This window comes from Podarcis pityusensis (genome assembly GCF_964106645.2).
Source record: "Podarcis pityusensis genome assembly, chromosome: Z".
In the NCBI taxonomy this organism is placed as follows: domain Eukaryota; kingdom Metazoa; phylum Chordata; class Lepidosauria; order Squamata; family Lacertidae; genus Podarcis; species Podarcis pityusensis.
This window is the reverse complement of record NC_138044.1, coordinates 42,437,588-42,459,695: the sequence shown is the minus strand read 5'-3', so window position 1 is coordinate 42,459,695 and position 22,108 is coordinate 42,437,588. Positions and strand designations below refer to the sequence as shown.

At 41.0% G+C, this 22,108-nt stretch overlaps 1 protein-coding gene and 1 long non-coding RNA gene across 5 annotated transcripts in view; both read left to right on the top strand.

Moving 5' to 3' along the window:
* LOC308468751 (uncharacterized protein) overlaps positions 1 to 17,443 on the top strand; it is a 146,908-nt gene extending 129,465 nt beyond the window's left edge. For 2 of the 4 annotated variants that reach the window (XR_013981838.1, XR_013981839.1), the window contains exons 4-7: positions 6,131 to 6,224; positions 13,772 to 13,928; positions 16,270 to 16,378; positions 16,836 to 17,443. Coding sequence is in view for 2 of the 4 variants with exons in the window: in XM_080991180.1 (XP_080847306.1) it covers positions 16,270 to 16,378; positions 16,836 to 16,851 (125 nt within the window). In the remaining 2 variants the exon portion in view is untranslated. The remainder of the gene's footprint in view (positions 1 to 6,130; positions 6,225 to 13,771; positions 13,929 to 16,269; positions 16,379 to 16,835) is intronic. The other 2 variants (XM_080991180.1, XM_080991179.1) reach the window with 1 other exon arrangement.
* A 950-nt stretch (positions 17,444 to 18,393) lies between these two features.
* Positions 18,394 to 20,733, top strand: LOC308468188. The gene is made up of 2 exons (XR_013981513.1): positions 18,394 to 18,473; positions 19,653 to 20,733. It is a non-coding gene; the product is annotated as an uncharacterized lncRNA (long non-coding RNA).
* The last annotated feature ends 1,375 nt before the right edge of the window (positions 20,734 to 22,108 follow it).

Sequence of the window (22,108 nt, the reverse complement as noted above, 5' to 3'; positions counted from 1 at the left end):
GAAAAAGCCATCTGCCTGGTTCCCTGTAACCAGACTATGGCTTTGGAGGGTGTACGAACATGCTGCTTGTTCACATTATGCTTCAGTTTGTTTAAAACAATAGTTTTATGGTTACATGTGAACCAAGCCACAGGATTTGGTTCACAAGTCCAAGACTATCCACTAAGGTTGAGTCAGGGTTTGAACATAGGTTTCCCAATGCAAGGCATTACCTCAGCCTAGCTTTCCACACAGTGTTGTATGAGATGGAAATGGGATAATAATAATAATAATAATAATAATAATAATAATAATAATAATAATTTATTTATACCCCACCCATCAGGCTGGGTTTCCCCAGGCACTCTGGGTGGCTCCCAACCTAATATTAAAACACAATACAGCATTGAACATTAAAAACTTCCCTAAACAGGGCTGCCTTCAGATGTCTTTTAAAAGTAGGATAGTGGCTTATTTCCTTGACATCTGATGGGAGGACGTTCCACAGGGCAGGTGCCACTACCAAGAAGGCCCTCTGCCTGGTTCCCTGTAACTTCGCTTCTTGCAGTGAGGGAACCGCCAGAAGGCCCTCGGCGCTGGACCTCAGTGTCCAGGCTGAACAATGTGGGTGGAGATGCTCCTTCAGGTATACAGGACTGAGGCTGTTTAGGGCTTTAAAGGTCAGCACCAACACTTTGAACTGTGCTCAGAAACGTACTGGGAGCCAATGCAGGTCTCTCAGGACCGGTTTTATATGGTCCCGGCGGCCACACCCAGTCACCAGTCTAGTTGCTGGTTTCTGGATTAATTGGAATTACTCCCATGTATGCTATCTCAACCCTCTTGGAAGAAGGAGGACAAATGTGGTGAACAAATAAGACTAGCTAGTTTAATCTAAAAGTTCTGACTGCCTGACTACACAACATATACTTTTTAAAACAAAAAATCCTTAGCTTTTCATTTAGCAGACTTCTTGGTGCATCCTGAATTGTCTGCTGTGATATCACCACATAAAAATAGGCCATTTGGAACACTGCATTGGAGGGAGCCAGTCCCATATTTGACTCCCACATTCCATGACAGCTGAATTCCAGTCGCATTTATCAGTAGCTGTCTTGTACACTGGTTGCAATGCCTTGGGGATAGTTCTAAACTAATTCATATTCTCTTATTTAAACTTCGAACTCATTCTTGATTTAATTGCGGTAGTGTGAGACATTTGAATTTGTAGCTGCCTAGAATTGGTTCGGAATTCCTCCCCCCCCCACCCCCACCCCACTTCCCCATGTTGATGCTCTTGGGCCGCTGTGTGTCACTGTCCGAGGACACAACTTCTTATTTGTTGGGTCTCTGAAGTCAGGGCAGCAGTATTTCAATATTTGTTTGCACTCAGATGATTGAAGTTGGATTTTTGCTGTTTAAATACCAGTATTTAAAATACAAAAAGCTGCCATCACCACCTCACTGCCTCTGTTTGCTTTCCCATTATGTTCATGCAAGATTCCATTTTCCTCTTTCTTCACATTCTCCAGGTCTATAACAAACCCCATCTGAACCTTTTATCCACCCACTAAGTCCAGATTAATTTATTGCATTCCATACAGCTCTCTAACTGCTTCTTCTAAATGTGTGATGGGGCTTAGAGGTGTGCAAAGGGATTCAGAGATAAGGAGGGGGAGACGTTTCCCAGTTCCATCTTGCAGTGAAAGGTTGAGTTATAATACTATTGCCTCTGATTTTTGTTACACGTGGCCATGGAATAAGACGCAGGACGAATGACTGATTAGAGCTCATGTTTAGCTAAATTAACATCTCAAGTCCTTTTTTATGGCTAAATCTCAGTTCTTCATAATCTAAAAGCAAATATTTGCCTTTAATATCTCTGATTTATGCATAGAATACCATGTGCTGTTCATTTCCCTCTTAATTATTATTATTTCTTTAAAACCGCTTTCAGGCAGAAAGTCAAAGCCTGCTGTGTTTTATATTATACTCTGCAACTCATTTTCCTCCCCCCCCCACCCTAAATGAAACATCTAATTAATCTATGTACTGTGAATGCTTTCTGTTTAAACTCTCCATGCTCATAAAAAGAGCTGGACAAAAGTATAAAATGTAGCTAATTTGTTACAGCTAAGGGGAAACAGTGGATGTGAAATTATCTTTTTATATTCCCAAATGCCTCTGCAGATTGGGGGTCAGCGCACCCACTGCATAAAAGAACCAAATGAAGGAAATGCCAACTGAAGGAAATTTGAAGAGGCCCTTGATATTCCACTGGAAGTGGAATTCTCCCTATTAAGAATTATACAATAGCATATTGTTGGTTTTCTGTAATTTATTACTTTATTTTTAGCAATAACAACAACAAAAAATCCAACGCTTTGATTTTTTTGTGTTGTCACCATTAAGGATCATTTTGATCCTTATCCTTTCAGAAATGAGAGATAATTTTGATTTTGCAACCCTTTAGTAGCAAAGCCAATTATCTTCAGAACTTTGAAAGTTTTTACATTATAGCTGCACACTACCGAACAGGTAAATGCTTTAAGAAGCCTCACTTGCAGTCTGCAGCTCACTTAACTGAACACTGTGAATTAAGATTATTTAATCCACACCTACCTGGATTTGTAGCTCAGATCTGTCAGACTGATAAAATGTATATATCTTATATACATAAGTTATTCAATAAGTTATTAAGTTAAGTTAAGTGATAAGTTATTCAAATGAGAAAGGGTCAAGGGGTCTAGGTTTGACTGAGACATGGTCATAAATTTATGCTGCAACCATTGTTACTTTTGTTTTATTCTTATATCCTGTTATTTGTTTAGCATGCAGCCTAGTTCTATGCATGATTACTTAGAAATAAACCTCAGAGAATACTATGCAACTTACTCCTAAGTAGATACACATAGGAATGTGACCTTAAAATAGGTTCCCTTCTAGTGGCCATATGTTCCTTTCTAGTGGCCATGTCTAGGTACTGTTGCATCCATGCTGCTTAGATTCACCATTTCTGTTATGTACTCTGAGATCAGTTACTACACTTAAGTGCTTTCCTATGATTAAATCCCAACTAAGCTCGTTGGAGTTGACTTCCAATCATGTTTGAGATCTTGTCATTGTCATTTTAAAATTGGGGGGGGGGGGGTCAATGGCGTTAAGGTATTACTTTGTTAAAAATCATGAAGGTTTGAAACATTACACTGAAATCCGGAGGTGCAATGTTCAGTTCATTGCACTGCTGTAAATGTACTTTGTGACCTTGGACAAATTACTTTGGCCTCAATCAGAGATGGTCACATGCAACCAGATGTGGTGCTGGTGAGAATCATGCACAATACATATGAGAAGATACACTTTCTTTTCTGCACTGAGAGACATGTGAGCCTGTTCTCCTTTGCCTGCATTCTGCATGGAAATGAGAGCTTTTATGCAGTTATGTGCATCCTGCCCCTTTCAGTTTGCACCAGCACTCCCATGTATAGGTCACCTAGTTTATGTGCAGCAGCATCATGTGCTGATTTGCACATGGAGAAGGCAAATGGTAGCCTCTGCTGGTGAGCTTCCTGTCTTATCCAGTTCTGTGGGATCTGTTCCAGCTATTGAGGCCATAGGATGTTGACATTGTGCTTCAAAGTGTCCATTCCACCTCTTGACCCTTGCCTATCCCGGCTTGTCCATTCAAGCTGGCAAGTGGGGAGGATCTAGTCAGGGGAAGTCCAGGTGATGGTTAACACATAATTTTGGTGCTGGGTTGTCCTAACTGTCTTGAATGAGGAAGTACTATGCCCCCTCCTGGAAAAACCCTCCCTAGACCCTGAGGTGTTGACAACTATCATCCAGTGTCTAATACCACCTTTTTGAGTAAGGGGCTCAAGCAGACAGTGGCAGTTCACCTAAAGTCACTATTGGAGGAAACAGATTACCCGGAGCCATTCCAGGCATTCCTGCCATTTTCAGGCATGTGTTGGGCATAAATTCAGCCGTGTTCACCCTGACATGAGCACATTCAAGGGAGAGACAGGAGGAGTGCAACCCTACTGCTACCATTGGATATCTCAGTGGCTTTTGACACCATTGACCATAGTCAATGGAGCATTTCTATTGGGAGTTGGAGGCACTGTTCTGCTCCTTCTTGCATGACCGTTACCAGAGAATAGCATCAGGGGACTACATGTCTACAGCTCTACTTTTCCATTAAATCTGAGTCAGGGGAGGCCATGCATAAGCTGAACACATGACTGGATACAGTGGTGGAGTAGATGAGGATCAATAGATTGAAACTGAGTCCTGCTTCACTATGGGTAAGTGATTCCCAGGTCTGCCTGTTCTAGATATGGTTGCACTCCCTCTGAAAGTGTAGGATGTTCTTGAGACCATATTTATCCATGGAGGCCCTTATGGCCTCTATGGTAAAAAAAATGCCTATCATCAGCTGGTGCATCAACTACACCCTTTCCTGGACATGGATAACATGGCCACTGTGATGTGTGCATTGATATTAAATCATCATCATCCTCTACATTTTTTCGTGCAAATAGGATCTGGGGCAAGTTTTGACTTGCATAGTCAACTGATCAGTGCATACTATTCTCAACCCTTCTGTTCATTGGCAAGATAGGTTCAAGATTATGGTTTTTCTGTTTTCAGATACCATGTTTAAAGGGGGGTGGGGAAGATACTGCAGTACCTCCAAACCCAATTCCTTTGGGTTGACAGATGTTTGGTCTGTGGTGGATCTCAGCTTGAGAATATGAAGAACCAATAAGCTGTTGACATCACTGAAATATTTAGAAGTGAAATGTCTGTCTCACTACTAAAATTCATAATGAGCACTGAGGGGGAAAAGAATTAGATAAATGCACAGTATGATGAATTGTATCAGCAGAATTCCCTCCCTCCTTCCTTAATGGGATTTTGTCAAGAGTTTTGCAGGAGGCACCAGCTGATCCTTAATGCCTTGAGAACTTAGCATTTGAATTCTTTACTGTGTTCAAAAGCAATTTAGGAAATATTACCATAGCAAGAAAGAGGCTCCAAAACAGTAATATATGAAGTCTCAATGGGATTGCTTATTTGCAGGGGAAGCTCTCACAGTAAAAAATACTATAAATCCTATATAAGTCAGTAAATGAGTAAAGAGAAGACAAAATAATTATCAAGATAATGTTCAAAATCCTTTAAGTACTCGGGGATTACAGTAGAATTCAATTTATCTGAACCAAGGCTATCTGCAACCCATAGAAATTTAAAGAATATGAAAGTCATTTAGTTTGACATTTTTTGAATGAAGTATGATCCAGGAAACCCAGATTTGCTAAGTTATTGCTATGCATATTGTACCAAAAGAGTATTAAAAGAGTTGCTGGAACACCACCAAGCCTGGATAACCTCCCTTCTGAACTGGAAGCCCTAGATTGTATCCAACTAAATTTTACTCAGAGTAGCCACATTGAAATCAATGGTAGTCATGCTCGTAAATTTGGTGCACCCATAACGCACCATTTCTTCATCACAGTAGAGGTCTCTGAATAGGTACCTTCCAACTTCTCTTGCCTAAAGATAATAGAGAATAATAGAGAATAAAATCTGCTTCATAATGTCCAACCCCAACACAAAGCAAGCCAAGGTACAGAAAGAACAGACTGCTGAGCTGCAGGAGTTGCCCCTTTGCACATGTGAATTAACTTTGGATTAGGGGGAGGATAATTTTTTTAATGGAAGTTTGAAAGTGGGACATGCCAAATAGCATCTTTCATGCTTTTTAAGTGCTTTAAAATGGAGGGAGAGGGGTTTCCAGTGTCAGCTAGGAATGTACGGTATCTGTTGGGGATGTGCACCAGGCACAAGATTTGATTTGTATCTATCATGTTGGGAAGCAGCATGACTTGTTTGGAAGCCACACTGTGTCTTTTCGATTTGACTTGTTATTTGATACCAAATCGGATCTGTTAAAAATGAAGTTCTGATCCCATACACCCTATTCACTACAATAGGAAATCTGAAGTGGCTATAACTTTTTTCTTTTTCACAGAGTGGATGGAATTTGCAGGCATAGCAGCTTTTCTAAAGTGGATTTAACTTACCAAATTGTAGGTGGATACGTCCCAGGATTTTCATGTAGGGCACCTTTTTCTTTTTCTGCCAGAATTGGATGCATTTGCAGACATGGGATGAAGCCTGACAGATTTTAGAAGGATAGTTATAATGGTTCTCTCCCAAGAGAAGACTACTGTTTTGGAGTGAGTACAATAAGAATCACGGGAGGGGGGGGCACGGAGTTGCATTGGGAATTAATCTCCTGGCAAGGGCCCTGTTACCTCAAGGGGTGGGGGTGGGGTTCTGCCTCCCATTAATTTTGGGGGATACTATGATAGACTAAACTAAAGCACAGTTTTAAATCCCTTGCCCCAAATCAATGTGATTGGAATGCCCTTGGGAAATAATTCACTGTGATGAAAAGCTAAACCAGTCTTTCAAGATGAAAGATCCCACCACCACTTTCCCTCTCAAGTTCTGGGTGTTTTCTCAGTTGGTTTGTTGAGTTTTGGAAAACAAAAACAAATGGTTGCACATTTTGTGGGCAGCTGAGGCTACAGAGCCACTCTGAAGTTAAGGGAGTCTTTGATCTGACTCAAGATAACTTGTCAACTGTGCGATCTGGCTCAGAATAGTCAGAACCTCTCCCCAAATCACTCCAATTTGTTTCATAATGTTAGGTATACACAGAGCTGCTGCATACCCCTCATATCTGTTTGCAGGATGCAATATGTGTCTACTAATATTATTATATCACAATGGCATTGTATGCATTCTTCAGCATACAGAGGAATGACTGATATCACTGTCAGCTGACTGTGTTTTTACATAAAACAACAAATGCACTGTTTGTAGTCTGTTTTTATATGCAACTTAGGGGTTCTGTATTCATTGCTATCCCTTGGGGCTCAAGCGGCCTTGGTAGCATGGCTTCCATCAGCTTTGGCTGCTGGCCCAACAGCATCCCTTTCTCGACAGAGATAGCCTAACTACTGTTATCTGTGCTCTGGTAACCTCTAGATTAGATTATTGCAACGCTATACACATTTCAATGTTATACATAAGACTGTCTCTGAAGACAGTTAAGAAACTTCGCCTAGTGCAGAATTTGATGGCCAGTTTACTCACTGTGGCACATAGGAGCCAACTCCTAGATGCCAAGGTCAGTCAATTATATGGGGCAGGGCTTACCTGCACACACACACACACACACACACACACACACACACTTGAATGTTTTATTTATGTTGGCTGCACTACTGAGTGTATAATGCCAATGCTAGCCTGACTGCACTGGCTGCCAATTAGTGTCTGGGCACAATTCAAAGTGCAGGTTTTGACCTATGAAGCGTTAAATGGCTCAGGACCACAATACCTGAAGGACCACCTCTCCCCGAGTGAACCAATCCAGAACCTGCACTTATCATTTGAGTACCTCCATGAGACATCTACTGGGAAGAGTTGCTGTGCTCACTCGGCCTGGCCTCCTGAGCTGCTTTGTTTCTTTGAATAAAGCTCATTAACTTCACTGACACCGTCTGAGTTGTTTCCGACCTGCGCCAGGCACCCACCCTGACATTTATTCTCTACCCAGTTTTCCCTCTGGTCCCACCTACCACTGACACGTGTGGCCCTAAGAAGGTAGGCCAGAAAGGGATGGTCCTTTGGCTGAAAAATGTCCCCCACCCCTGCTGTAGTGGCAGCAACATTCACTAATCCATTGCTGAGTCTGGGTACCTCCTCTTCATGCAACAGCTGCAGAAGATATTTCCTCCTGATAGCATATAATAGTGCTGCATGCCATGTTCAGCATCATCGTTAACACCCAACACTGGGGTTTTCCAACTCAGTCGAGGGTTGGGCTTTTGAAAGGAAAATATTATGGCATCTATTACATGGATATGCCTTCACTATTACTTGCTAGTTAACCAGTGCATTTCATGCTTGAAATAATGCTTAAGAGCTTACGAAAAGAATTGATTCTCAAGCGCTTTAAATGTACCTCTGTGAGTCATCATTTTAAGGAACCCACTCTAACCAAAGTATCATCATGTCATGTTCCCACTTAAAAGGAAATACATTTAATAGGCTGCAAAGCTGAAGGAAACTTGTTTGTTTATTTTTTATTTTTCACAGCCAAAAGAAGTACATTTGTATTTTCCTGAATATTTTTTAAAACATTTTTTAAAAATTTTTTTCCCGGTTGTATGGAGAACAAACAGAAAATATAAAGTCGACATAAAACCACCACACGTCTGTAACAAAACAAGAGAGCAGAAACATTAGTACTCTATAGAAGGAAATCATGCATCAGTGGGAGGCAAATATAAGTGCAAGTACAAAAACAAAGGCTGGACCTTAAAACAAGTCTGGGAGAACATGTGTTTGCATGGTAGCATCCTGATCCTGGGATTTATATGAAAGAGAAGACTGGGAGAATATGTGTTTGCATGGTAACAACCTGATCCTGGGATTTATTTGACGGTTCTTTACCAATCTCACATAAATACTTCTGACTATGGTTTTCTTTCACCTTCCACAAATACTCCACCCTGCCTCCTACAAACACAAGTGAAAGCTGTTAAAGACATATCTGCGTTGAGGTTTTGAAAGAATTTGGAAATAAAGTTATTGCACTGGTTCTCCAAATGCCATAGAAGAGGATCAGGTCAGCCAAAAAGTCCACAAAACTGACTTTTCATTATGAAATTGAGGGCAGAAGTTTCTTTTCTTTTATGGGTTCTTGCACATTTTCTGGAATCCTGTCACAGCCTGTTTAGTGCTTTAAAACTTGAGAATTTTAGAACAGAGGTTCTCAATCATTTTAAGCCCAGGACCACATTTGGAAATCCAAAAAACAGTTGTGAAGACCATAGACTACTAATTTAACAGAAGGAAAATGGAAAGGTGGCTGTCTCAGGGCGCCCGTGGAGGCCACATTGGAGACCCCAGCTTTAGAAGATGTTGAGCACTGATTTTAGCATTGCTCCATCTTCATAAATGCCGGGTAAACAGCTTTCACAATTTCACTGGCATTCTGTGTAGTTTTGTAGTTTGCTTGAAGAATTGGCTGGGAAAACCCCCCGGAATCCCAGCCAGGAAATGCACTACAAGCAATTAAGAGGGTGTTTGTTTTAAGCCAGGATTTGGAATTGAAACTGTACTGCATTTCGTCTGTGGCTTCTCAAAATCCCCCACCCACTTCAAAGGACAGCATTTAACAGACAGTAAAGATGAAGGAAACTCAGAGGGCCTTTTTTTGAAAATGAAGTGGAAGCAGACAACTAGTAGGCATGTGGCCACTCCTTAAAAACCGAGAGTAGGTGATGCCTGTAACTGGACAGAGACCATTCTGACATAAGTGATAATCACATGACTGTAGACTTCAGAGGATTTGCACATGTGAATGAGTCCCTGCAGATCAAAAATCACAAGTAGAAACGGCATATTATTTTCAATACAGCATTTTTTCAGTATGAATTCAGCCACATTGTAAGCCCTTTATTTTCGCCACACACTCTCTCTTCAGATTTTCAAGACAGTGCAGGAAGCGATTGCCACTTCCTTCATGTTACCCCCATACTCATCATGTTACCCTTGGCAATTGGACTTGTGTAAAGCCACCTCTTAAAACTCAATCCCATCCATGTTTACTTAGAAGTTCAACTCACTTCCTTGGACTTACTTAACATGTGCTTGGGACTGTAACCTTAGAAGGTTGATTTCTGACTTTATCATTCCTAGAAAACATCACCTTTGTCTTTCTGTTTTAGTTCTGATTTATCAAAGAGATCAATGGATTAAAAAAATCGGCACAAAGGGCTACTACATGCTTTTTATGCTTGTTCAGTTTTTAGCAATGCACTGTTGCAGTAGTCTTCCTAACCACAATAGCCTGGTGATTGTTTAATCAGACATCAACTGCAAATGAAACATAGAGGATGAATCAGGAAAGACAAGTATAAAAGAGACCCATCACTTTTCAGAATAGTTCTATGTCTGTTTTCCTAAAACAAAAATTACATTTGAGCTGTTCTTAAAGGATTCGTGTTTTTATTTATTCCCAAGTGTAGCAGCACCCAGAGGTGAAAAGCTGGCTAATTGCAGATTCTGATGTGCCCTATAGTACTCTGAGACAAGTTCCCTTTGAATGAGGATTATAATATTTTTTCAGGTGGTAGCTTCCAGTGTCTTCTATGTAAACAGCTGATATAAACCAAACCAGATGTTGCCTTTCCTACATATTTTACAAAATTCACTGTAAGCAATCAAATCAAGTGAACCCTGCTATTAAAAGAGATTCTCCTGTTCTGAGCTTTAAAGTGTTTCTGAGTAAGCAAGCACTAGATCCACTCATCTTTCAGCTTTACCCTTCATACAGCAGCTGTATCTTCTTGAAGGACCCAGCCGGAACCAAGCTAGGAGAGATTTCTCCATTCGGATGTTCCGGGTAAAACCTTGTACTGTATCTGGCAACTGAAAGAGTTTGCCTTGTTTATACAAGATTTATTAAATTTTTTTTGCGCCAAATCAAGAGTTTATGAATGTATGCTTTTGCTATAAATCTTCTGTTTCTGCCCTGGAAATTTATATTGCAACCAACATTTCTTAAAATGTAGTTTACCTAAGTCAAGCTGCACTCTTTTGCACCCTCAGAGTGGTTTACTGTTTGCCCCATGCTTTCTAGGGACAGGTCCAAGTGGTTTTGCCTCTGCCCTGCCACTTTCCCCTGGAAAACCCACTCTTTAGCACTAAATCAGAACAAACTGCAATCCAAAGAAAACCCAATTGTCACACTTTCTGATTCAGTGCTAAACGACGGGTTTTCCTGGGGGGGAAAGTAGTGAGACAAATGAAAGTGCAGATGAGCCCTAAGAGCCACTGTAATCAGTGTTGTTAATTCAGTGCATATAAGACAGGGGGGGGGATGTGAAACACACACACTCGTAGGAATAAATATTTGAACCCACACTTACTGGGCTGGCTCATATGCATATATTATCATTACCTGGTTTATCAGCATTTGATGATCAGGAGCTGACTCTGCAAACTAACCCCAGTACAGCGTGTTATTAATTATTGTTGTTGTTTTTAGTAATATTTATTACTTAAAATTATACTTCCCTTCAAATGAAATAACAAGGTTCACACACACACACACACACACACACACAAAATGTTGTTGCCATCCATCTGTCTTGAGAGACAGTAGAGTGCACCTCGGGGGTGAAGTCAAACTGCTGCGTTTGGCTTTTTCTGCAACAAAATAGAAGTACAATAAAACTACAGTTAAACAACAGATGCTGCTTGAATGGCAACTAAGTTAAAAAGAAACCAACATGTTTCAGTGGACAGCATTTTTCTATGCTAAATATTAGGTCTATAGCAGTGTTTCCCAAACTTGGGTCTCCAGCTGTGTGTAGACTACAACTCCCATCATCCCTAGCTAGCAGGACCAGTGGTCAGGGATGATGGGAGTCGTAGTCCAATAACAGCTGGAGACCCAGGTTTGGGAAACACTGACCCAAAGTATTTAGATTAGCTGTGGGGGAAGGTCACATTAAAATAAGTCTAACGTCCGGTGTAAACAGGCTGTTGCCATTCTCATCTCAGATGGTAGTAAGGTGTGTCTGTTTGAGGCTTCTGATGGGGCACAGCCAGTTGCAGAAGATGCAGGACACTCATATAGAGCTCCAAACAGTCCACATTCCAGATGTGGGTCTTTGTGGACTTTGTGATGTAATCCAAAGAAGTGATGGTATGTTATTGGTGTACACATTCTATTCTGCCTTTCCTCTGCTGTTTTGCTCAGTAGCATGGAAGACAGTGTGGAGGAAGCTATTGCAAAGATAATATTTTTAATAATTTCCTGGTAAGTGGAACCTGTGCTTGTTGTCTCTGGCCTTTTGGCCACTTTGCACAGAAACAATGTTTGCTGTGGCTAAACTAGTGTAGGCTGCAGTTGGTGGCAGACCTTGAGGTCTCAAATTTCAGTGACACCCTGTGTGATGCCAAAATTTGGCAACCCCCCCCCCGCCTCTTGCCTTCCATGTTGTGTAATAGTTGCAGCACCCCCAAGTCTCTGTACCCTGTGTGACTGAACCAGTTATGCTCCTGTAAATCCGCCTCTGCTGCAGTAAAATACTTAAAACTGTAGGAATGAGACACATGTCTCCTAACGCGTAATGGATATGTGCCAGGGAGCCACAGTTCCCCATCACATGCATCCTTCATATCACTAAGTGTTAGGAGAAGTGGATCTCCTTTCCACATGTTATATTCATCATCATCATCATTTCAGCTTGTAAACCTCCTTGTGTGTAGTAATATAAAAAGGTGGTATGCAAATTAAAAGTGAAATGAAATAGGAAACAACAGTGGAACACCAGACTAACTGCAATAAACATACTTGCCAAATAAAGCAGGACACACACACACACACACACACACACACACACACACACACCAACTTAGAAATCTTCCCTGAATGGGCCCCTTTATTGTAAGCCGTGTAAAAACGTGTACAGCACTGTTATCTGTACATAAAAATAGTTTACAGGTTGACACCCTTAACTGACTGGTTTCCATTCTGAAGGAATTACTGAGGGCATGAATTGTTTTTTTGTGAGAGGTTGCTGGGGTAAACATGATGTCAGAATTACTTCTTCCTACTGAGCAAGAAGCAATGTATTCCAGCCCATATTTTGCTCTAAAGGGGGTGGGGGGTGGAAGATGTGTCATCCCTGGTAAGAATGACTCAAACAGATTTCACTGACTGCTGAAATGTTCGATAGTAAATTAAGTGTGTCTTTTCCATGGCACACTGGTACTTTGAGATGCACTTGTAATTCTTTGTGTTCGAAACTGTTTGGTGTTTCTAACCCTATTCTGAAAGCCTTGTCCTAGTTGTGAAATAATCCTTCCATAAAATATAAGCTGCTTACTGATAATAGGTACGGTAGGTAAATTTGTTTCAGGCACTGTTTTATTGTCATTTGTTCAGCCAAACTGCTTTTCAGAAACCCATTATAAATAATGTTCATGCATTTAAATATGACTGTTAAATTACTTTCAATTTAGAGCTCAGGAATGTGAGGGTGGGGTGGGTGGGTTTTTTGTTTTTTGTTTTGGTTGCAACAAAGAACAAAACACACACCCCCTTTGATGTGCAGTGCAACTATAATTTTAAATATAATACTTTGCATATCTAGAGCATTGTCTGTGTTGTCAGACAGCAATGAATTCAGTCATGGCTTGTTGCTGTGCATATTTTAAGTTAAACTCTCTAGTATGTTCTCTGCAGTCCTTAATAAAACAAACAGATGCATTTGCTCCTTCCTCCAGCCCAAGCTTTGCTTTTAAACCAAATATTCTCATCCTCCTAGGAGGCCACCTTTTCAGTGATTAACTTTTTAGTACTTCATTAGAGACTCAAGAGTTCTTAACTAACAAGTGCCCTGGTGTTTTTCAGACCCTCCACTGCTCTCTACTTCAGATGTGGCCAGGAGGTGTGATGACCTTCCACAGTGGCCACAATGTTAGGAACAAAGACATCCCAGGAAAGAAAGAAGATTTGCTAGCTTTGTATAAGGGGGAAAAACCCATTTGAACTCTGCTCAGAAAGCATTTACAGAGGGTATCCAGGCTCCTGATTCTTCCTAAATGCCTGACTTTAGCATTTTTTTAGAGAGAGACACTGTCATGTTAATTAAGGCTAAAGACCAATCTGTTTTGGTTCTTCTCACCACAGTACTTCACTTCAGGAATCCCTTGATTAAAAATGGATCATTTGGATTCGCCTCATCAGTACAAATAATTTCTAGGAACATCAAACTGAAAATCACCCCGTTTCCTAAGGAAGCTTATAAATGCCGATTCCAGAATAATGTTCAAGGGCCTTTGGTGAGGTGGGTGTGAATTTTATGAAGTACAAAAGGACTTTGAGGGAGAGAACGCAGCCAACAAATGTTCTAGCACTGTCTGCAAAGGCCAATTCCTCAATTCCATCTCTTGGTCACATTAATTTTCTTGTGCAGAAGGTCATCAAGTTGAATGGAAAATGCAGGCAATGCTATCTGCATGGGCCACTGATCCATTTAGTGCATTCCCTACAATAATATATTTAACTAAACAGATCCTTCTGTCTTCCTCCACCTGCCATAATGAGCTTTACTAGTTGATCCTCTTACTTCTATAAACTAGATCTTTATAGAAAATTGAAATTTGTCTACTTAAGGTAGGGATTTGGGGCTTATCCACACATACCTTTTGCCTTTTATTTCCAGGGTTTTTGTTTGCTTGCTTTGTCCCAAGCTTTCCCCACGAAAACCCGCTCTTTATTGCTGAATCACAGCAAATGTCAGTCTGGGTTTTCCACAGATTGCTGTTTGCTCCAATTGAGCCTTAAAGAGTGGGGTTTTGAAAGGAGAGCGCTGAGAAGAAGAATTTATTATTTATACCCTGCCCATCTTGCTGGGCTTCCCCAGCCACTCTGGGCAGCTTCCAACAAAATATTAAAAGTACATTAAAAGATCAGTCATTTAAAATTTCCCTAGACGGGGCTGCCTTCAGATGTCTTCTAAAAGTCAGATAGTTGTTTATTTCCTTAACATCTGATGGGAGGGCGTTCCACAGGGCGGGCGCCACTACTGAGAAGGCCCTCTGCCCTGTTCCCTGTAACTTGGCTTCTCACAGTGAGGGAACCACCAGAAGGCCCTCGGAGCTGGACCTCAGTGTCCTGGACCTCAGTGTCCAGGCTGAACGATGGGGGTGGAGACGCTCCTTCAGTTATACTGGGCTGAGGCCGTTTAGAGCTTTAAAGTTCAGCACCAACACTTTGAACTGTGCTCAGAAACGTACTGGAAGCCAATGTAAGTCTTTCAAGACCAGTGTTATGTGGTCTTGGCAGCTACTCCCAGTCACCAGTCTAGCTGAAGCATTCTGGATTAGTTGTAGTTTCTGGGTCACCTTCAAAGGGGGGTGCTTGGACATGAAGCCTCAAATCAGGGGCCGTGCCTGTGAAGAGTGGAGAAAAGGTAAGTGTGGATGAGCCCTTAGTATTTGTCTGTGCAAAACACAGTTATCTAAAAGCTGGAAATAATGGGCATGATTTTGAGCATATCTAAGTCCCGTTGGTCTCAGTGCGAATGTTACTTGTGCACATAGGTTTTTTTCTACTGAATTCAATTGGGCTTGGAAATGCTTACCTTTGGCTTCTTTCTCTGACATTTTTGTTGCATTTAAAATCTTTCAAGAGAAACACATCTATCATTGAACAGCCCATTTGGATGTTGTCATGTTACTTATTTTTTTACTACTGTCACTGATATGCTTAATTTTTAGCATATAGCACTCCACAGTAAATAAAATCAGAGGATTTTATCACCAATTTCTGCAGCGGGTAACACTCTTTTGTCCTAATTAACACCAGAAGGTTTGGTTGCAATTCTTTGCTATCCGCATAAGGTATGTTTCTTGCTGCCAGCTTAAAACACTTATTACTCATTCATGAGGGCTTCTGCAATCTCTGTACTACCCTAGATACCTTTTCCCACTCTAAAGACAGTGGGGTTTAGTTTACATTTTCCTTCATTGCTCTAATACATTTTGACATCCCAGATGTGGTGTATCATTAACACTGAATATACCCATGACAGGTAACATAAAGCATTGTCATTCATAAAACATTATACTGTGGGAGTTATCCTTGAAACCCCTTACTTCTACTTTCCCCCTAATTTAAGGGTTTTTATTTTTTCTAGTTCATAAGTTTATTGTTCCAGCCAAAGGCCATGACAAACTTGCAGCGATCGTATTAATAAAATAATACAGAACATCCGCCCATGAAATAAGCCAACATCCGTTTCTTGTTTCTTTTGGGTGGGGTAGCATAAAGATATGAACAGCAAGTGATTGCCTACAAATCCACAGACCACTCGATCCAGGTTAACTCAGTTGAAGTCAAGAAGATTGCTTCAGGGAGAGTAAATTCATTAAGGATTGCAGCCAGTGAAGAGGCTGAGGGGTTTGAGTAATGTTTCGCAGCTAATGAAGATCAGATAGGAAGTACTGAGAGGAGAGTTTAATTGGTTATATTCTTCCTCAATCTTCTAATCCCAAATTTTTCAAGGCCGACAATGTTGCTGCTGTTCTCATTTTAAACATTTCAATATCCACCACCTTCATTGCTGATTTCCCTAGTCAAATTGAAGGGGGAACCCCCATAACTATGCATATTTTTCTTTTCAGAAAACCCTGGGAGTTTTTGCAGTATAGGCAATATAAAAGTGCCTCTAAATTCCTGGACTTTGACATGTGGAAAATATGGTGTCTTTGGAAACATTCAGACTGCTAACATGTGAGATATCAGGAATGCTATTTCATTCCTGCTTTGGTCCCGAAAAGTCAAGACATAGAGGTCTTGTGTGGGAGAGTGGGAAGGATGTTCAGCTTGAATGCGATGAGGAAAATCAAACCCACATGAAACCTTTAAAAAGAAGGATTCAGACAACTAAGCCACTCTTGATGTGCATTGGAAGTTCCTTATTTTGTGGATTTGCCACAATTGGCTTCTGTGAGTGGTTATCCACATGCTTTACTAATTATCCCCAATGTGCTTGAAGGCACATTTATGAATGTCAATCATTTATTGTCAATTTATGTTCTCCAGGGGGTAAGTGGAATGGAAGCTATTGATAGTGCAGAAACGTTTTAGACTTAATGCATTAGCATTTCCATGAGGATCATACCACACAGTGACTTGACAAGTCCATCTTCATCCTAAATAAACATAACCTTTTGCATCTCTTTTGCAGGCGACAGGAAAACTGAGCAATTTCCTTAAGGAGGCTTTAAATTCTTGGCACAATGCCAGCACTCTTGTTGCATTTTTGAAAGAATAAAATGTAACATTCGTTCAAAAAACAACTGATGGTTTTGTTTATTCGTTGCTAAATTTGAAGGGGGGGGGAGTCTTTGCTTAACCCACATTTGCAGAAACATCAGGAAGCATTTCAACAGCAATTCGTATGCCCCCACATTTGAACGTGAGCTTATTCTACCCATGGTCTTACGATTTTATTTAAGATTCTAGAAGAGGGATTCAAGTTAGGTACTGGAGTGGGGGCAAGAATCGTTCCTTAACCTGAGGCCAATTTACGTTTCCTGCTGCAAAGTTTCTTGCTGCAAAACAGGTTTCGTTCCTGATCAAATGCCATAAGCATACATGTCAAATTAAGATTTATTTATGTTTGCCCCAATACACATCACTTGGGGTACTGCAGCACACTGGTTCTTCCCTAGCCATTAACTAAGTGTTCATGAGAGCAGAGCCAGATTGGACCTATGGATTTCTACTTGCAGAACTCCACTCAGCATTCCTCTGTGGGCCACACTGGACGTGACACTAAATACATCCCTGGAAGTTGCATCCTTTTTTTGTTCTTTTATTCCAAATAGTTCATTCCAAATAGTGTGTATATGCACATAGGAGGTTAACACTTTCCTCACACACCACAGACCAGACCCCCCGTCTAGCTGCTATTTGGCATAGAGAGATGCGTCTGTTGCTTAAAATGGGAATAAATAATAATAATAATAATAATAATATACCGCCCTATACCCTGAGGTCTCAGATCATGGGTGCATCTATCCTGCAACAAATAGCAGCTGGGGTGGGTGGGTGCAATTATAATCAGAACCAGAGTTTCTGGGATGTGTGGACAGCCCTCCCTCCTTTACATACTGTGGCTCTGGTCATGATTACCCCTTGCAGTGGCTGTTTAGAGGAGAGGGAACTTCCAGTGAGGCATTCTAGTGCCATTTGTAGTTTGGTCTTTGAATGAGAGGGATACAAAGCAGCATAGAAATCTGTTCAAATCTCATTGTGGAGAAGTTTAAAATATTGATGGCATCATCATCATCATCTTTATCTGAAGATTTCAGGATGGTCCACATCGTAAAAATAAAATATAAAAACCCAAAATACACAAACACAAGAGCAAAAACAAAAGAATAACCCTCCTCCTCCCACAAGCACGTTTAAAAGGATATAGGATATTAATCAGCCAAAGGCTTCTTTGAAGAGGAACGATATCACCTGGTGCCTAAAGGTATAGAGACGTATTTCCACCATTAACCACCAGGCAAGAACAATCCTCTTCAATCTCTGATACAGAAAGTTTTAAGTAATATTTAGTTATTTATTTGAAATAATTTATAGCCCACATTTAACTGGTAATGATGCAAATTATGGTGACAACTTTGCATGGTGCTCTCTCTCTCTCTCTCTCTCTCTCTCTCTCTCTCTCCAAGCAAAAAAGGATATACAACATTTTGGTGCTATGAGCTCATCTTATATGGCTCTGTAAATGGGTCCTTGTGCATAGCAGCACCCTGCCTTAGTGGATGGGAGCTGATGCAGTTGAAGATCGTACCAAGTTGCTATTTCATTTGTGAGTATAGAGAGCTGGCTGGGTCTTGTAGATTCTGTGCCATAAATTATATATTCCCCCAATGAAGCACCTTAAACTCAATGAGCAGAAAATCTAGATTACGTAACCAGAATGCATTACAGAAATTATAAAAATTATGCACATTCAACTGACATGCATACAGCAGTAGCATTAGGATTCCTGGTAGTTGTATTTGCGGGGCCTGCGGTAGGCAGCATGTGGAGAGAACTGGGGCAATGGCAGCTTTGGCAGTGGGAGAGAGTACATACTCTATGCCAGCAGTCAGTCAGCTTCATGCTACTCAACATTTTGTCCCCAGTGAAATCATTCTCTGAAGTATCAGAAAATGGGGGGGGGGGGGAGATCCCATATAATATGGGCTGGGGGAACCTCTAGTACTTCATGACTGAAATACTTGAATAAAAACCACAAGATTTAACAAACTTGTACATAAGACATGCAGAACTGGTTTTGGGTTTATGGGATTTCTTTGCATTAGACAAGTTCTGAGATGCTCTGCAAACCATTTCCTCCTAGTTCAGATATTGCTGTGCTTGGGAATAGTGGAAGACATTCTAACATGCATTTTATACCATGAATCCAAATATTATTATGCATGTTTGATTTTCTTAAGGTGTATCTTTACAAGAGGGACGCGGGTGGCGCTATGGGTAAAACCTCAGCGCCTAGGACTTGCCAATCGTCAGGTCAGCGGTTCAAATCCCCACGGCGGGGTGCGCTCCCGTTGCTCAGTCCCAGTGCCTGCCAACCTAGCAGTTCGAAAGCACCCCCGGGTGCAAGTAGATAAATAGGGACCGCTTACTAGCGGGAAGGTAAACGGCGTTTCCGTGTGCTACGCTGGCTCGCCAGATGCAGCTTGTCACACTGGCCACGTGACCCGGAAGTGTCTTCGGACAGCGCTGGCCCCCAGCCTCTTAAGCGAGATGGGCACGCAACCCCAGAGTTGGACACGACTGGCCCGTACGGGCAGGGGTACCTTTACCTTTACCTTTATCTTTACAAGACGTCTCAACTTATGCATTATTTCTTATACATTGATTAGCTTGTGTATGGTACATATGTATTTCAGATTGAATGTTTTTTCTGACAAAGTGAATTAGGTGGTGTTTACCCTACTTACACTAGTGAGGTGTATCGATATTTAATTACCCTTTTCAGATTTGTACTCTGCTCTTCTCCATTATGGATCACTGCCTTGTCGTGGTGAAGGGGCCACCCAAGATGGCCATAGTGGAGAGTTTTGACTAAACGTGATCCACCTGGAGCAGGAACCGGCAAGCCACTCCGGTATCCCTGCCAAGAAAACTCCATGGACGAAAACAACAGGCATATAAAAGTTATGACGCTTGAAGATGAGCCCCTCAGGTTGGAAGGCATCCAACATGCTACTGAGGAAGAGCGGAGGACAAGTACAAGTAGATTCAGAGCTGGGCTGGGCCAAAGCCAAAAGGTCACTCAGCTTGATCGCTAAAGAATTGGTGCTTTTGAATTATGGTGCTGGAGGAGACTCTTGAGACTCCCATGGACTGCAAGAAGATCAAACCTATCCATTCTAAGGAAATCAGCCCTGAGTGCTCACTGGAAGGACAGATCCTGAAGCTGAGGGTCCAATACTTTGGAACCTCATGAGAAGAGAAGACTCCCTGGAAAAGACCCTGATGCTGGGAAAGATTGAGGGCACAAGGAGAAGGGGACGACAGAGGACGAGATGGTTGGACAGTGTTCTCGAAGCTACAAACATGAGTCTGACCAAACTGCGGGAGGCAGTGGAAGACAGGAGTGCCTGGCGTGCTCTGGTCCCTGGGGGTCACGAAGAGTCGGACACGACTAAATGACTAAACAACTACACTCTGCTCTTAATTCTACTGATGGTGTTTTCCTTACCTTTATTTTCTTGTGGACTTGGTAAGAAAGGCTGTGTACACACTAACCTGTTTAAAGCATAAAAGCAGAGTTTTTCCAAGTCAAAAATCATTCATGCTCATCCTCAGCATGCTACATAAGGATGGATGTGGTTATTTGATGCATATTTGAAAACTCTCCCCTTAATTACATTATCCACACCTTTTCCTCTCTACACATGTTCCTACTGAATTAGGAGAATCTTGGTAAATGCCCATATACAATATCATTGGGCAGGTGTAGATACACCTATTGCAGATGTTAATACTGTGCAGCTTGAAGCAAGTGGATGTATACAAACTGACTCCTTTTGGAATAAAACATTAGATATTCAAAACTTTATTTGCAGAACTTTCTTCAAAACAGAACAAAAACTTCAAAGATACCCCCAAATAATTCCATACAATATCTTGTACATGTCCAGCACAGGCTCTGCATCTTACAAATAAAATAACATAATCAGAGCTGACAAAACATAGCTCTCTCTCTCTCACTCAGGCTTCATTAGCCTGTATGCCATCTCCAAGACTATGTAGCTCCTGGAGAGCTTCATTATCACATCTTACTTCCACTCTGGCTTGGAACAAAAGACTAAAGGCAGCTCCCTTTTGAAATGGCCAATTCGCAATTCAATAACCTCCCGTGTGATCTAAAGTTAAACACCTCATCAGAGCTAACAGAGAACAGTAACTGTTACAGTAGTTGAAATAAAAAAATTCCTTCCTGTAGCACCTTAAAGACCAACTAAGTTAGTTCTTGGTATAAGCTTTCGTGTGCATGCACACTTCTTCAGATGCACACTTCTTCAGATTCTTCGTGTGTATCTGAAGAAGTGTGCATGCACACGAAAGCTTATACCAAGAACTAACTTAGTTGGTCTTTAAGGTGCTACAGGAAGGAATTTTTTTATTTCGACTATGGCAGACCAACACGGCTACCCATCTGTAACTGTTACAGTAGTTGTCAACCTATCTAGGAGTTCAGAGAGCTTAATATAGCCCTGTGGGAAATCCCCATCTTAAAGCCTTCAGTAGGACACATTTACTGTAGCCATTCTTCATTTCAGTGTCAATTAAACAATCATCCTTAACAACACCTCCCATTGTTGGGACCACCTATGGGGGTTTAAAAAAATAAATAAATCCGAAAGGCCATATTGCAGAGTAATGCAGAATCAGTCTTCAATGAGCTTTTATTTTTGAAATGAAACCAGCTTTTCAAGAAGGGGCAAAATTATGCAATCTAGATAATAGTATGTGTCAACTATGTATCAACTCTCTCTAATAGAGAGTATGTATCAACAAGTAGTCTCCACTGATTCCAGAATAAAAAGTTATGTGCTCACAGCGTAAGTGATATTGAAAATTTACATATATGGATCTCAGGTAAAACACCCCCAGGAAACATTATATTCAACACGTTATATATTACTATGATATATTGTTATGTTGTGTTGTGTTATATTTGTTTTATCTTGTTTTGTAAACCACTATAGAAGCTCTGCTCAGTTTTTAAAATAAAATTGTTTGATATTTATCACTTTTGTTTCACACCCTTCTGCTAAGTAGCTTAAGGTAGCATAGATTAGGTTATTCCATGTACACCATGAGTTCTTTGGTTGCAAGTATTACTCAAAACTTTACTTGCAATAGGAGTGAGCTAATGAGTAATGCTTGCTTATTTACACCATATTGCAAGATACGCTGTAGGTC